Below are 17,710 nucleotides of genomic sequence, written 5' to 3'. Positions count from 1 at the left end.
CACTCAATGAAAAAACACAAACAAACACACAATCACACAATCACACTCACACACACTGAGAGAGACACACACACAGCACACCACACAGCCAAACAACCCATAAAACACACACACACACACACACACACGCACACACACACACACAATGAAAACACACACACATCAATGAAAACAACAAACACAACACACTCACACAAACACACATGAGAGAGACAACACACACGGACACAACAATGAAGACATACACAACACACACACACACACACACAATGAAAACACACACACTGTGAGACACACGCACACACACGCACACACACACACACAATGAAAACACACACACTCAATGAAAAAACAAACCAACACACAATCACACAAACACACACACTGAGAGAACACACACACACACACACACACACAATGAAAACACACACACTGTGAGACACACGCACACACACGCACACACACACACACAATGAAAACACACACACTCAATGAAAAAACAAACAAACACACAATCACACAAACACACACACTGAGAGAGACACACACGGACACACACAATGAAGACATACACACACACACGCACACACAATGAAAACACACACACTCAATGAAAACACACACACTGTGAGACACACACACACACACACACACAATGAAAACACACAAACACACAATGACAACACACAAACACACACACAATGAAAACACACGCTCAATGAAAACACACACTCGCAATGAAAACACACAAACTTACACACAATTAAAAAAACAGCAACGATTTCTTCCAGAAAATCTACAGAAGATGTTTGGTGTAAAACAATCTCCGTCTCCTCAGGGCAGAACTCGGTCCAAACGCCTAAATGGTCAAAGCTCATGCCCTAAACACGGCTTAGCAAATCATTCATCTCTTAAATCCTGAAAAGTGGCAATCTGACCCATGAAGAGTCTGTGGGCTTTACTGGAGGAGATTTAAAGACTCAAGCCCTCTGATAAAACTCATCTTCAGCTTCACAATCTCAAGAGATGAAAGTAAAGCAGCTTAGATTATGAAGACAAAAGATCCGTCATTTACATTCACTCACCTTTAAACAGTTCAGATGTGTGTGTGTGTGTGTGCGTGCGTGTGTGTGTGTGTGTGTGTGTGTGCGTGTGTGTGTGTGTGTGTGTGTGTGTGTGTGTGTGTGTGTGTGGATTATCATTAGCATTCCACACTGTTGTCCGTGCAGAAGCGTCTCAGGTAGAGGAGCGCAGCGTTAATGCCAGTTTAACACGTCAAAGACAAACACACACTTCATTAACTAATGCAAATTTGTTTTTTAAATACTAATACTACCTTCTTGTCTGTTTTCGTCGTTCTTCCTGTAAAGCTGCTTTGAAACAATGCAACATTGTAAAATGCGCTATATAAATAAAATTGAATTGAATAAACACTGTCATCTGATTTAAAGATCTTAAAGTGATAGTTGACCCCAAAATGAGAATTCTTTCATCATCTACTCATCCTCACATAATGCCAAACCTGTACGAGTTTCTTTCTTCTTCACAACACAAAAGAAGATATTTTGAAGAATGTTGATAATCAAACAACACTGAACCCCATTGACTTCCATTGTATGAACACAAAACCACTAAGACGTTTCTCAAAATATCTTCTTGTGTGTTCCACTGAGGAAAGACTTACAACCACATGAGAGAGAATAAATGATGTTTTCGAGTGTTGGGTGAACTTCCCCTTTAATAAACCAAATGAGCGGATACAGTTCTGATGTCTATAAGATGTTCAAAAAAGAACATAATAGATATTTTATGTATTCCACAAGACAATTCAATGATTTCACCCCTTTGGGTCTTATTATGATGTGTTGTTTTTCCATATTTTTGTGTGTTTACTTTTATTTTTTCTATCGTTATTCTATGTGTAAACTTAAGAGCACAACTGTATGTACAAAGAAATATTAGGCACTACAGGTAAAATGACTAATTGATGTATTAATTGACAGATTGTATTATCGGTCAACAATGCCAGAACATGCATTTATTATTTTTTATTAAGGTAACAATCTGCAGAATGTTCAAAAACGATCAAATTAAAAAGACTAATAAATCATACATATTTTTTAAAAGACACTTGTTTCATTCAATAATCTGTTAAAGTGCAGACATGAATTAAATAACTAACAAATCTTAGAAATAAACAGCAACGGAGGGATGAAATGCTGAAATAATGTAAATCTGCTCTCACACATGTTCAGAACGGCCGGCAGTTTTGCGATGCGTTTTTTGTTGTTGTGTCAAACACCTGTCAACAAGCATTTCAAACCACTGCATCCGTGACGTGAGAATAAACCGCACGCACGCACACACAGAACCTGAGTTGACTTCATTCTGTTAGACCGTGTCAAATAAACACAGGCTGTCAGAGGCCGAGAACGCTGTGTCTTTATTGAATGTCCTAAACGTTGACTTCCAAATTCTCCTCAGAAGTCTGATCTGCTGTGAACCGTCGGGCTAAAAAAACAGCGTTCCGTATTTTCCAATTCCTACCTGCCACTCCGCTGTGAAGTCGGAGACGGTAAGAAAAGTCTATTTGCCAATCACAGCGTTGTGGGGGGCAACCTGTCACAGCTCAGAGCGCCGGAGAAAACAGGGTCCCGAACCCGAGCCGAGACCCGCCGAGAGATACTTTTAAAGCACAACTGAAATAGGAAGACGTTGAATTTGTGACACGTGCAGCATTTGAAAGGGCGTGAGCTGTTTCTGTTGAGAAAATGTTTGAAAGGAGGTTCAAAAAATCTGTAAAAAATTGAAACTTGTAAACTGGAGAAACAGAAATATACCATACATTTTGTTTCTTGTAAAATTAAACGATATAAGAATATATATTAAATAGTTTTTCTTGTAAATTTGCGGTCTTTACTGTAATTTTACGCCTTTTGATCGTATTTTAAAAATCTGTAAAATTCCGTTTTTTTACATTTTACGTGGAAAATCTGTAAAAAGATAACAGAAAAGTTCTGTAAAATAAGGTGTTTTTTTACAGTGTGGATTCACAAACTGTAAATTCTCACCAGACATCCAGACAGACATTTCAAACTTTATCACCATCGTTAAATGTTAAATAAAGCTGACAATAACCGCTTCCAAACACTCCGCCCCTCGTCTGCCATTGGTCAGATAAACAGATCAGATAAAGCTTTGTGTATAATTGACATCTCTCACCTCTTGACTTCATTCCGATGAATCGATTCTCCACAATGTCAATTCGGCCCACGCCATGTTTGGCACTGGGACACAAGAGAACACGTCGTTAATAAACAAATCAAACACGAAACATTCATCCATCACAGCAAAGATCTTCAGAGCGGGTTGTGCTCACCCGATCTCATTGAGGTAACTAAAGATCTCCAGCGAGGTGTGTTTGGATCTTCCTTCTTTGACATGTGTCACTTTGACCGGCACGCCTATAAATTGAAACATACGTTTACTTCAGAAAGAGTTAAATTAAAATGGAAATTAAATGATGCATAATTTCAGGTTTTAGGTCATAATTATAAAACTGCAAATAAAAGTGAATCAGGTCCATAATAAAAGAAAGATGCACGGATAAATTCATTTATAATCTAAAATCAAAATGTTTGATGAGAATCTCCAAAACAGATTTTGACTAAAGCACCTCACTAATACGTAGACAGATTTTTTTGCTCTGTTTTTGGGTCCGCTGCATATCTAACATTAAAGAAGTCGGATAAAATCTTCTGCTCTGCTGTCCGCGTAAATATATTTAAGTCTCATAAATAAATCAGTGTCAATAGTCGACTTATTCCGAGCGTGAAATGAGGAGCTCAGAGGTCAGAGGTGGAGGATGTGAATGGATCGGGCGGAGGGGGAGATTGTGGGGTTAGAAGAAAGAAAAGGCCAGAGAGACTTTTGAAGGGGAAAGAAAAGACTCAGATGGGCGTCTCTATCCACACACGGGTCTCATTAGCATTTAGCATGCTCACAGTTGCCAATCATCACACGAACGCCCGCTTCCCTGTCGCCCATTCATACTGTTACATGTAAAGCTATGACGTGTGAAAGTCCTTCAGAGTGATGTGAAAATGCAAAAATGCAAATAAAAAAAGTATTATGTATCACCTAACCCTATTCACGCAAGCTTTGTGTGAGAAAAAGAGAGAAATCTTTCTCTCGACTGCAACTCACAAATCAGACATTTTACTTGACACCGCATGATTTTTCAATCCCGTCTAAAGGAAAATGTTCAGGTGTTGCTCATTTGTTTCTCAGGAGATTTAATTGTGTTTCATTTAAGTATCACCTTTGCTCAGAAGAAATAAACAAGAAACAAATAAGATCAAGTGTAAATGAATGTAGAGTTTGTCGAGGTCAAATAATCTGGATTTGAGTAAATTTGAGAGTTCATATTGAGATCTTCAATAATATTGACTTTTGATCGTAGACATGACAAATCTGAGCTCAGTTTTATATATTTGTTGACATCTCTTCTCAAACTCTAATGACAGACATGCAGAAGAGACTTTTAGACTGATTTTTCTTTAACTCTTTCCCCTCCATTGACGAGTTATCTCGTCATTTAAAATCCAACGGTTCACCGCCAAAGACAAGTCGAAATCGGTGTTTGTACTGTTGTTCTGCAGGTGACGCTGCTACACATCTGTGGAAAGAAGGTATATATTTGATCTGTTTTTAATAATAATTTTAATCGAATCTGGGCGGAGTCTTTGAGAAAAAAAAGCTAATTATCTCAGCTGTTTAATCAAAATGATGCATTTCTGAAGAAACCTACTCACATTTAAGAGGTGATAAAAAAGGAACAAATGAAGATAGAAGAATACGGTTTATTTTGTTTAAAAGCAGAGACTCTGTTCTTTCCTTTGATGTATTATTCCTCCATATATTCATTACAGAAAATGTACTGTGAGCCCTCACATTTTAGTGAAAATGTTAAAAAATGCTGCCACTGAGTGGCAACTTTTTTTAAAAAGCCTAGCGGGGAAAAAGTAAACATGGATGGATTCTGAGAATATCTCGAGCTCTAATGGGATCTAACGGATCTAATAAATGACAGCGTGACACTGTGATGTGGGTTTATTTAAGACTTTAAACTATTGATGTCGTACAAAAATGTCTAAGACGAGCATTTGGACTGACACGAAAGCGAGTAAATAATGGCAGAATATTCATATCTGGGTGAACTATTCCTCTGACAAATATTTTGGGTGAACTATTCCTCTGACAAATATAAAGGGTTTTTGTCAGACCGTTCGTTCCCATATCCAAAGACCCAGGGCCACAGGACACCCAAAAGAGCAGAAGCCCTATCAGCCAACAAAGCCCCGGCGCCCTTCAGATAGTTAATAATTAGATTAAAAGTTCAACTAAATGAAACACCGCGTGAACACCGACTCTCTCTTCTTCACATTTCTCTCTCTCAACGTGTCTCGGTCTATCCGCGTGGAGCGCATTCACTCATTCTGTCCCTTCTTTGCCTTAGAAAAGCAACAATGGCACAGAAGACACAGTTGTAGGAAAAATTACTGCTTTACATTTTTCCTCTCGCCCTCTCGTTCGCCTTTTGAGGAGGGTTCAGGAGAGCCTGGTTAAAATGACAAGAGGGAAAAGGTTTAAATTCTTTTTTTATCAATGAGAAACTTCTGTGAACGTGTAGAGAGAAAAGAGGGGACAGAATAAAAAGATGGAGCAGTTCTTTACAGGAAGGGGGCCTGACGGGGGGGTCTATTGTGAGAATGGCTAAACCAGCTTTTCTCATGCACACTACATAGTCGTGTTCAAATATCTATGAATACTGATGGCCCATCAAACAGGATCATAGCGCACAATAACAACGCTGTCTGATAGAATCACATTACCCACACAACCATTGAAATTCTAATGCTTGAAATATGGGAAACATTCTTGAAGGATCAAACCAAAGACAACTTTAAAACTTTAACAATCATTCCCGGGTTAGATGCTGGAAGAGAGTGTGTGTGTGTGTGTGTGTGTGTGTGTGTGTGTGTGTGTGTGTGTGTGTGTAACGGATCAGATGGATGTGATAATCATCAACAGTGTGAATAAATCTGGCTGTGATGTAACACTTCCCAAAATATGGAAAACTGTGGATTGCTGGATATAACACATAATGCATAATAGTTTACGTTTGTCATATCTAACAGTCTCTCTGTAAAGGACATGAGATTTCTTTATTTGTTCAAATGTATTTAGGGACAGAAATAGGGGACTTTAACTAACTCACTCAACACATTAATGCATCATCACGAGGACTTTACATGTCATGGCTTTATACTGAGTGAACATCTTCTATTCCCCAAAACCTCACAAAAAACGTTTAGTATCTTGATATGTGCAATAAAATAGCTTAGTTTGTTTATTTGTTAGTTTGTTCATTTAGCTATTTGAATCATGTTGACAGCAGGGATGTGCTCATAATGAATACCTGAATACACTAAATCAGTAGTTCTCAAACTGGGGGGGCCCCAAGATGGATCCGGGGGTCACAGATTTTGTCGCATTTTTGAAATATAGAAATGTATCATACATTTTATGTAATCTAACATTAGAAAAATAAGCCGACCAACCAAAAGAATTGATGTTTCAGCATTGTATCCCTGAACATTTAATTAAATGTTTAATTAAAATTTGAAGTATAAGATCATCAAGTCTTTATTTGGGGGGACACAAAGCGATGCAACCAACACAAAGGGGGCCTTCCAACTAAAATGTTTGAGAACCACTGCACTAAATGCATTATCAGGACATTAAAAACTCATGATGTAGGTCAATCCAGTACACACACGCGCATGCACACATACATGTAGTCACTCACTCACGCACGCACACACCAACCTTTGTTGAAGTCAATCTCCAGCAGGTCTGGCTCATTGGGTGAATCTTCTGGGCTCTTGGTCATTTGATACAGATCTGAAGGCGGATGATTCTGACAAACATCACAATAAAACAATGTTTTGTACTCGGAGAACAGATTGTATTAACACATATGACATTAGAACAAGTGAATGTCTCAGATGCTACACACACACACACTCATGTTAGATTTCTATACGTTGTGGGGACTTTCCATAGGCGTAATGATTTTTATACTGGACAAACTGTATACTCTGTTGCCTTCCCCTAACCCAACACCCAAAACCTAACCACCATTTAGTATGTTTAATAATCCATTTGAATTGTGGGGACCGTCCATCGACTTGTACTATCATTATGGGGACATTTGGACCCTACAATGTACAAAAACAAGTACACACACACACGTAGACGAGTAACCTTCGAAAAGCATCAAGCTTCTAAATAAAACAACAACAATCAATGAACTAGTTTACTACTCTGTTAAGCTTCATGTTTAATCTGCTTTCCTTCATAGCGCGAGAGAGAGAGAGACAGAGATTTGTTTACACTGTTGTGTCTATATAAAAACGTATATACCTTTTATTTTCATCTTTTCTTTTAACCTGTATTTGAGTAAAAATGTTTGTTTAATGTTTCTTTGCTTCGGAAATGTAAAACCAATAAAGCTTTTTTGCATCTTGACGGCTCACACCCTCCGAGAAATAATACTCAACACGTTAACAAACACACAAACATAAAACGGCTCAATATACAAATGAGGAGATGTGACAGCATAAATTAAAAAAAACACTTTAAAGTCAAAATTCTCAAACCCAAAACGGCAAAAACACATCTGACTAGTCACAGACAACAGAGGAGAATAATGCAAAAGTCATCACACAGGACAGGAGTGACATGTACTTCTGCTTGGTGAAGTCGGTCAGTTCGTTCTGCCTGCGGCACGTCTGTGTGTGTGTGTTTTAAGAGGGACGAGGGGGGGTTGTCAGTCAGATGGCCGGACCCCTGCCAATTACCTGAGATTACAGTTAGATGACAGTCCGTGCGTCCTGAGCTGAGACAAATTGCAGGGGAACTATGCAAAATAACCACCGGGTGCATTTAAATGGAAAGCTTTACCAGACAAACATCATCATCTGATAACTAATCTCCCTGGCTCTTTACCGCCGCGTCGCTTTAACTAAACGCCATCACAACACATTCCCTATTTTCTGCTTCACTTCGATCCGTCCCGGTCTAAAACTACCAGACGTGTGCCGAAATGGCACTAAAAGCCATTTGAACATCTGTCTCGAAGGATGAAATTAACGGTTAGAAATCGGACGCGCGGCGAAACGGTGTTTCTTCAGCAAGTCGGAATGCGTTGAAGTGTCGTATCAAGAACTCAAAACGTGTCCGTTAAAAGCGCGAGGGATTTGGAGATCGTTGATATTCGAGCGGAATCGTGCTTAGATTTCTGATCAGAGCGACAAAAGATTTGACAATCAGGTGAAGTTGGACTCTTCATCTCGGTTGCCCCGGGACCGGCGTTGATATAATGTGATGGGATCGATGAATTTCAATTCTAACCCCCCGCTGGTGGATCTGATCTTACCCCGTAACCCTGAAAGAGAAGCAAAGGTAGAAATAATCCACACACACAGAGAGAGAGAGAGAGAGAGAGAGAGAGAGCATTGGTGGCAAGTGGCCCGTGAACGGCACCATCATGTCGCCGGTACGCAGCGAGATGTGGCTTTATTCACCTCTCTGTATATTGTTGTCCTGCGAGGCAGATGAGCAGCCATGCTGAAAGCCACACGCTGCATGAACGTAGAGCAAGTAAATCTCTCTCTTTCCACACGTTAGCTGCCTCATTTGCTTTCAATCAGAGCCCAGAGCCGGAGGAGGAGGATGAAGAAAGAAGATGTCAGATAGTGGAAAGAATGAAGTGAGGAGATGAAGTAACAGAGCGATTCCTGACCACTGGATTGGAAGTGACACTTAAATCACCGTCTCCTGGAACTGAAGCGCTAACTTGTTGGTAAATTGAAAAGAGAAAAATAGGAATCTGTAAACACGAGAGGATCCTTTGGTTTTCAAGTCCACGACGAATGTTTGAATTCCAACTCTTTCAAATAATTCAAGACCGAAACTACAAACTAATTAACTATAGGCATGTGACGATAACAAGAAAGAGATGACATAAAAATGGGCGGTATGCCGGGAGAGTTTATCGCGGTATGTTGTGGTATCGCGGTTTCCGGTGCTTCAAAAGGTTCTTTAATGCCGTAAAAGAACCTTTAACATCTTAAGAACCTTTCTGTTTCACAAAAGGTTCTTTGTGGCGAAACAAAGTTTTTTCAGATTATAAGAAAGTAAGAAAGAGATGGTTCTTTAAGGAACCTTTGATTGAATTCTTCTTTGTGGAACCAATAAAATGGTTCTTCCATGGCATCGCTGTGAACGACCTTTTAAGAATCTTTATTTTTAAGCTTCCGTAATAAAACTCGACATCAAGTTTGGCAGCTCGCGAAAGAACTAAAAAAAACCTTGGATATTTAAATAATCAAAACAAATGTAAACCGTTTCAACCCGATAAAAAAAACAATCCTAAAGAACATTTTCAACCAATGTATAGTCGTGTTTTAATCAATTTGATCAATTGTAAAATCTTTGTTTTTTATACATATCGTGTTGAGGGTCATTTCTTCATTTGCGTCAGAAGTTCTACAACATCGATGTTAAAGAAGCGAATGTGTGTTTTGTGCATGACATCAATACGGTGCGTTATTGAATATCTTACGTGTATAAACGCACACTTTAATGAGCATTCAAGCAACACACCCACAGGACACGCATCCGTCCTAGAAACAATCGGACAGATTTCTGTGTCATCGCCCTTCAGGCAGAAAGCCGCTCATCTTCTCAAAGCCTCGGCCTCTCCAAAGATTCCTGTGTGTTTACCAAACAACCCTTTCACATCTCTGCCTCTGGACAGAACTACACCAATAATCAAGCACAGAACAGCAAACCACGTTCGACTCACACAATTTAAACAAATAAAACGGCAAAGATAGACGAGAACAGACAAGACGAGGTGAGAAAGCTAAAGGATCAAATCTGATAAGGATTGAGAGACGTCAGACTGAGGGAAGGCAGTCATTCTAAAGGTGACATAAGAAGCTCATCGTCTCTCTCCAGTCCACAGAAATGAAAGGACACAGTGAACGTGACGGACTCTTTTGTATGAGACTGTTAACTGTAACATGACAGCGTCACGGTGAACCGGCTCCCCTCCCACGTCGAAGCCCGGGGCCAACAATGCTCTCGGCCGAAGAGCCGGGCACCCCGGAGGCCCAGCTGGATCGCACTCGCACCATCTCGCTCCCATGAAATCCGAAATTACCCCGAACCGCTTCGGTGACAGTTCAGCGTTTGCGTGTCCTCTGCTCTTCCACAAGAGACCATGAAACCAGAGATGAAAGAGATGGGCGGCTGTGTCTCAGGGGCCGAGGGTGCTGACCCGAGAGAAAGAGGTCACATGAACCGTTCAGGATTTTCATTCGGGAGTTATTAACGTTATTAATGGACTTGGGACTTTTATGATGCGTGCACACTCGTGCACTACTTTCTTAAGAAATAATGTAACGCCACAGTGAAATGCAGTGACCACGCACTTTTTCTAACCAAACAAACTAAGGACCTTTTTCTGATACCCACATGAAATATGCAAGTCTCCGCTCCGAATTCTGCGTGAAATACCTTGATGTCAGTATAGTAAATTGACAGACCCATGAGCAAAGAATTTCAGAAATACGACATGCAGGCAAGCGCGTAGACTGCACGAGTGGCATTGTGATAGACGTGGAAAGGTTGAACATCATGCTGTCGAGATCTTAAAAAAAAGTTATTTAAAATCAAAGAAATATGTTTTTAACAGCATTAAAGATAAGTACAGAAGATTGCGAGCAAACAGGTGGTCTCTTACCTTCGGATTCTCCAGAATTCCAGACTCATAGCTGTTGATAAAACACACTTCATACTTTAGTCTTACGTGCAGACCGGCAGGTGAAGATTGCAGAATTGATGGTTTTGTGGATGTGCTGTAGTGCGGTCGTCCTCACCTGATGTGCATGAGATTTGCATCCATGCTCCACGGAGCCTTCGGCGTGACTGGCACAGGAATGCCGTGTTTCTGAGAGAAGTAAACAAAACCAAAGGTTTAAAGTCAATGCTTTATTAAGATTTGATCAACATTTCAAATGAATAGTTAACTCGTGAAAACTAGAAATAACCCCGATGTAACATTGGGATTTATGCTTTGACTAAATAAATCTAAACTGTGTTACTTTTGATCGTGTTCAGTGTTTCATCCTCTGTGTAAAATTTGCGCAAATTTTTCTGCATTTTTAAATAAACAATCAAACATTTAGTTTGATTAAAAATCTATTTATATCATAAAGACTGTTGGCTGGTCCCCACAATGCAGGTGGTTAGGATTTCTGCCACCCTTGTGGAGACATATGAAGAGTTTGGTTCCAAAATGAGATCACAAAAATCCTGTTTTTTATTATGTTATCATGTTTTTATTGTTTTAGTCAGCTGTATTTTTATTGTTATTATGGCTTATATCAAAACAAACCAACTGCAGTTTGATTTATATTCAATGTAATGCACAATAAAAAAATGGACATGATTTTTGAACGATTTTTAAAAACGGAGTTATCTCATTTTGGAACCAAACTCTCAATATTTTAAATGACATAAAAATATATGCGACCTCATGTCTGGAGTGAAACTCAAAACATTAAGTGTATTCATTTTTTTTCTCATTTCTCTTTATTTTACTTTTGCAAAGTCTTCTGATTATACAAATCTTAATTTTCTAAGTCGTAATTTTTTTATTTATGTTTTAAATATTATTTAAAAATATTGTTTTTTGGTTATTCCTAAATTAAATAATTTTAGTGAACCACGCATTTCACTATATAGCCTATCATATTGTTCATAGTCTTTATAGTACATGACAAAAACACTGAGCAATAAAACATCTAAGCTGGATGAATCGAGCTCAGATGTTCATTGGCTTGTGACGAGCGCCCTCTGCTGGTCAACAGCCATTAACATTTCATTAGATTCAAAGGAGAGGCAAAGTTTGGAAAAAATAATTAAATAAAAATAATATTGCTGAGAATCCAGTTGCTAATAAAGCCACAGACAGACACACGTTTAACTAAGAGCATAAAGTCTGGTCCGCTTTCTCTTGACATGCTTTCTGGTGATGGGTTTGATTTGCATAAAACCAGAATAACAGAAACTAAGTGAAGAACGCATAAAAAATCCAGACAACCCAGTTAAACGACCCAAAATGTGCGACGACTGTGATCTAAACTTAAGACATTTGTACTCAGAACTCATGATTATTGACTGCCACACCTCGGCATACTCCATCAGATCCTTTCTGCCACGGAAACGGTTGTAGAATTCTGGAATCCTCCACGGGGCGATGATCTGAGGGTTAAAAGAGACAAAAAATGAGAAACTTCTACAGTAAATATGAACTGATGAACCCTGAAAAACACAACTTACCTTCACTTCAGGGTACAAAGCGTAACATGTCAGTTCAAATCGAATCTGATCATTTCCCTGGTAAAACAAAAAAAAAGATTGTTATTGTTTTCTCATGTATGAGTTATTTCATAAAACTACATGGGCTTCATAAAATTACAATTTTTGAGGAGAAATTGAAACAAATACGGGTGTTTCTGCAACTATGGGCAGTGAAATTTTCGATTTATGTCAAAATTTGTCATATGACACCTTAATAAATATAGTCACAGTGTCATTACACACCTTGACAAAAAATATAATTCATGTGATTTTATATAAAATGATGAAGCATTTATAGGTCCAAACGTCATTTTTGTTCATGTCCCACAACTCTGGTCACACAGTTAAAATACTTGAAATAAGTTAAGCAATTTGACATTATTTCAAAAGTAATTGTTTAATATACATATTAATTCACAGCATCTTAAATTTTTTGTATTAGTTACTGATCATTGTTAAGATTTTTTCAAGTAAATGTGCCTGTCCCACACTTTTGAGTCCTCACCGCAACGCTGAAAAACGGCTTTTATTATGACATTTTATCAAAGACAAACGTCAGTATTTATTGTGTGTCCTTCCTATACAGATTAGTAATTCTGAAAGAACTACATTTTAAAAATAAATGTATATGACTGATTAATTCATGTATATTAAGATGCTAAGAGTCAAAACTAATGCAGTAGACCTTGCTAGCTGCCAGTTAGCGGCAATATTAGCAAAAATGTCATTTCTGCAACACGTCTTTACCGCAGCACATTTTCAATGTTAACAGTATATTAAATTACAAATACTCAAATCTTAATGACTCCATGCAATTTTGTTGACCGTTTTATATGTATTACAGATAAAAATTGGTAGAGTCAAAAGTGCCTGTAGTTGCAGAAACACCCATTATATCACAGACAGTATCTGATGCTTTAAGTAACCCTCAGTCAAATCTCAAGGCAACTGCTGCCATCTAGTGGTCAAAGTTGAACCAACAGAGCCATTAGCCTATGCATGACTCGTCTTTCTTCTGCTCATGTTGAAAGTAATGACACTTTAAGCAGGTTATAACATCCATCATGTCTGCACCTTTCCAGTGGCCCCGTGGGAAACGTACTGAGCCTCCTCCTGTCGGGCGATCTGAACCTGTCGTCGGGCGATGCACGGCCGGGCGATAGATGTGCCCAGCAGGTAGCGGTCCTCATATATGGCGTTGGCCTGCACAGACGGCCAGATGAACTCCTCGACAAATTCAGAACGCAGGTCCTCAATATAAACCTGAAACACACAGAAACATGTCAAATAATGCATTCAACGTGTGTCAGTCAACGATCGGGGTTTGTTGGCGGTCACCTTCTTGGCACCAAGTTTCTCGGCTTTCTTGCGGGCAGCATCAAAGTCCTCGTCCTGTCCGATGTTGGCCTGCAACGTAAAATAAGCGATTTGTGCAAAAGATTGTCAAACAAGACGAAAGACGATTGTGTAGCTGATGGCTTTCTGCATGTTTTATTTACTAAGAGATCATGACATTCCTTTGTTAGTTTTTTTTTAAATTTGTGTTTAGTCATTTAATTCTATTTATCGCTAACTAAAGTGTTGACTATAGTCCCAAAAAATAAATAAACAAGCACTCGACTCAACAATGGTTCATGCAATTTCTTAACACACACACACACACACCTATTCTACACTAAACACACAGAGTAAATCTGTCACTGATAAAACTCCCCCTTTCGAGTTAAACAGCACACATGAACACAAACAAGGACCAGACTACTAATCAGTTTATTACATAACAAACTTTTCACATTTTGCCAGATTTAAGAGGTCTCACACACACACACACACACGCACACACACACACACGCACACACACACGTCGTGCATGTCCATGAATAAACTTTGTTCGTCCACCCTGGTACACGTTAGATAATCAAACACACAGACAACTGACAAACTTCACACAAACACACACTTACACCGGATGCGGCGCGGCGCGACAAGAGAACGCATTAGAACCCATTATAATTTAACATTTGTTCACACCGGACGTGGCGCGGCACGGCGCGACAATCCCATTAGAAAAAACGTGCCGCGGTGTAGACACGGTGTTACACGCCTCTGAAGTGTTTGTCATGTCTCAGCTCGACAGCATGTGTTGAGTCACATTCACAAATACTGATTTATTTATATAACAGTCCTAGATAGAGGAGCAAAATCTGGATAGTATGCAAACGGTACAATCACCAGATAATCAGTAAAATATCTTTTTAATATACTGTTTAGTCTAACAAAATGCTTTGTTATGATGCCATGTGTGTAGTCCTACACTGTTCTCGCGTGGAACTTATCGCCGATTTCTTTGGCCAAGGCCCGCCCAAAAGGCCACATGACTGACAGGTAAAGCAACCAATCACGTTCCGTTTAGAGGCGTGGAAAGTCACCGCAGTAACAGACCGGTGTACATTGACGAACGTGTCAAAAGTGAACTGCAAGAAAATGAAGTTTATGCCGTGAACCTCGCATACTTTTCGTGATGAATTCTTATAGCAACCGTTGTAAACACGACAGCTTACTTAGATCAGACGGCTTCGTGTTGTTTCCAGGCGGACCGTTAAAGAACGCGACACGCACGTCTCCCGGAAATTCGGTAAACTTCAACCAATCAGCTGACGACTTCGAACTCGCTGAAGTGTTTCCAGAAAAGTCTGCCTTTTAGCCAACGGTCCGTGTAATATGTGGGAATTTATGGTGTACAATTAACTACAGATTGTGGAGGATGAATGTTGTTATTGTCTTTTTGTTGTTAATCATAAATCATAATAAAGGATTGAAAAAGAAAGAAAGAAAAAACGGTCCGTGGGCGTGACGTCTGAGGCTGAGACTACTACAGTGTTGAATTATTGCTTTTGAATAAATTAAACAAGACGTCTACCTGCTTACTGTCATGGTTCTGCCCCACCTTGTCTTGCTTCTCTTGACCTAGTGGCAGAACCATGATAGAACCTCTTGTTTTATGTGGAGAGTGACGTTTTGTCCCTGTTGGTCTTCCACTCTCCGGTGTGGCGTCTCTGTTCCCGCCCTTTCGTCTCCTCGTTATTGTTTGTTAATAATTAGTTCATGCCCCGCACCTGCTTCCTCTTGATTTGTCCCCTTTATTATGCCCTTGTGTCTTCTGTCTCGTGCTGGTTCATTGTTCTGTTGCGTCGTGTTTGTCTTTGTGGTGAGTTCTTGTTGTGTAGTTAGTTTAGTTTACAGTGTTCATGTCAAATGTTATTATTTTCAGTCTAGTTAGTTCCTGTCCGTGTTGCTATGTTTTGTTATGTTCCCCCACGTGGGTCCTTGTTTTGTATTTTTAGTTATTATTAAAGTTTGTGTTAACCCCTTACCCGCTGTCTGCATTTGGGTCCTCTGTCCTTGTCTCTGTGTCTCACCCTGAGAACCGTGACACTTACCTCATCAATAACTACTATCTAATTCTCTCTCTCTCTCTCTCACTTTCTCCATTTCTACTACTGCTTTCTCTGTAGAAATAATACAGAAATGTTTCAATGTGTCAGTTTCAGTTTTCAGTTCAGGTTCCTGAGCTCACTGACTCAACATCATCTTTGTTTCGAACAGTCGATTTCTTTTGTGTTTTCTGTTCTTCGCTTGAGTATGAGCAGTACACGTGTTCTTCTCTCTTTCGGCGGGTGGTTGTGTCGCGGTTGAGAGCAGAGAATGATTCACGCCTGAATTCAGAAGTCAGACAGGAGGAAAAAGCGCTTGGTGAGCAAGTTTGTAAACTCAAACCTATGTGTGAATGTGTCCGAGTCTCACACGTGAAAAGATTAACTTCAGGAAACATTTTCCTACTGAAAAACACGGATTTACCATTAAAGAAAAAACAATGAGTTAATGTTATAGGTTAAGATGATAGATGATTCATGTGACAACAGTTAAACAAAACCGGCATGTGACGTATCACTAGTATTACTTGTTATACCCGACTTGTATGTGGTTCTCAGAAGGAAATAATTTAAGCAATTGAGATATCTGTCAACATAGCTACAGGATTGGGTAATAAGTGAAACAAAAGAATAGGTAAATTACCAGGTAAGCGATGACATCATAACCTTGTTCCTTGAGCCAAACCAGGATACAAGAAGTGTCCAGACCACCGCTGTACGCCAAGACCACCGTGCCCTTTGACATCTCTGACCCAAGGACTTTCACTAAAAACACACTTAATATGATCAGGTCCAATGGTCTGACGTCATATAAAAATCATGAGATTCAAATTGAAAGCTGGAAATTAACAGAGCATTCAAGTATTGTGAAAGATTTTTAAAAATGAAACACGTTGATAAAAAAACTTAAATAAAACCTTTTTTCCTTTTAAAGGTGTAGTACCCTTGTTTTTTGTCCTCTTTTTGCAGATTAATAACCATTTGCATTACTACCAAAGTTTTACTTAAAATATTATGGTTAAACTGTGGTTACTGAAGTGAGACAATAGTTAAATTGTGATTCCTATACATTTACTAAATTATGGTTACACTTTGGTCACCGTAGAAAAGTTATTTTCAAAATCACGTTTGTTTTTTATTTAAACTGCAAACTCAAAATACGTGATCGAGTTCAATTCACACATCTTAAAATATGAACATCTTTTCTTTCATTTCTTCTGATGTAAACAACACTCTGCAACGTTTGTAAGCCCCCCAAAAAGCTGCGAGTTTAATGTAAACAAATACCAATGGCAAAAATGTAATTTTAAATAATTTAATTCATGTAAGGAATATAGAAGCTGAAACTCACCAGGAAATAAAATGTTAATTTCTGATCGCACGCTTCTCGATCAAGTCTGTTCGCTTTTTAAAACGGGTTTCACTCAGCAGGAGCGCACATGCACGTTGCTCCGCCCCTCCAGGACAAATGAGCCAATCATATCGCGCTCCGTTCAGCAACGCAGTACATAAACCCGCAATGGATGAGCTTGTGTGAATAGACAGCTGTTGTTTTCATTCATAGATGACGCATCCGACCCCTCCAGACACGTCGACGCGTCCGCCATCTTTGAACGGTCAACTTTTCAGCTGCTACTCGAAGAAAAATCAAAGCAATCGCTTTGAATTCCTGAAGAAATTAAATAACATTTTACACGTGATGCACGTGTGTTGCTCTTCATCTATGTTTATACCATCCATGTGTCATTTTTTACTTTTGTCACAAAAGTCACTCAAAG

The 17,710-nt window shown here is 39.1% G+C and overlaps 1 protein-coding gene across 1 annotated transcript in view; it reads right to left on the bottom strand.

Annotated features, from left to right (window-relative positions):
- ass1 (argininosuccinate synthase 1) overlaps positions 1-17,408 on the bottom strand; it is a 29,957-nt gene extending 12,549 nt beyond the window's left edge. The window contains exons 1-11 of the mRNA XM_057361561.1: positions 17,284-17,408; positions 16,576-16,697; positions 13,837-13,905; positions 13,573-13,761; positions 12,478-12,534; positions 12,325-12,399; positions 11,013-11,083; positions 10,877-10,907; positions 6,892-6,982; positions 3,380-3,464; positions 3,223-3,287 (exon numbers count right to left, since the gene is read on the bottom strand). Coding sequence (XP_057217544.1) covers positions 3,223-3,287; positions 3,380-3,464; positions 6,892-6,982; positions 10,877-10,907; positions 11,013-11,083; positions 12,325-12,399; positions 12,478-12,534; positions 13,573-13,761; positions 13,837-13,905; positions 16,576-16,677 — 835 coding nt within the window. The 5' untranslated portion in view covers positions 16,678-16,697; positions 17,284-17,408. The remainder of the gene's footprint in view (positions 1-3,222; positions 3,288-3,379; positions 3,465-6,891; positions 6,983-10,876; positions 10,908-11,012; positions 11,084-12,324; positions 12,400-12,477; positions 12,535-13,572; positions 13,762-13,836; positions 13,906-16,575; positions 16,698-17,283) is intronic.
- Between the last annotated feature and the right edge of the window lie 302 nt (positions 17,409-17,710).

The sequence above is a fragment of the Triplophysa rosa genome, linkage group LG2 (assembly GCF_024868665.1).
Source record: "Triplophysa rosa linkage group LG2, Trosa_1v2, whole genome shotgun sequence".
In the NCBI taxonomy this organism is placed as follows: Eukaryota; Metazoa; Chordata; class Actinopteri; order Cypriniformes; family Nemacheilidae; genus Triplophysa; species Triplophysa rosa.
Note: the sequence above shows the minus strand (reverse complement) of the source record. Positions and strands in the feature narration are given on the sequence as shown.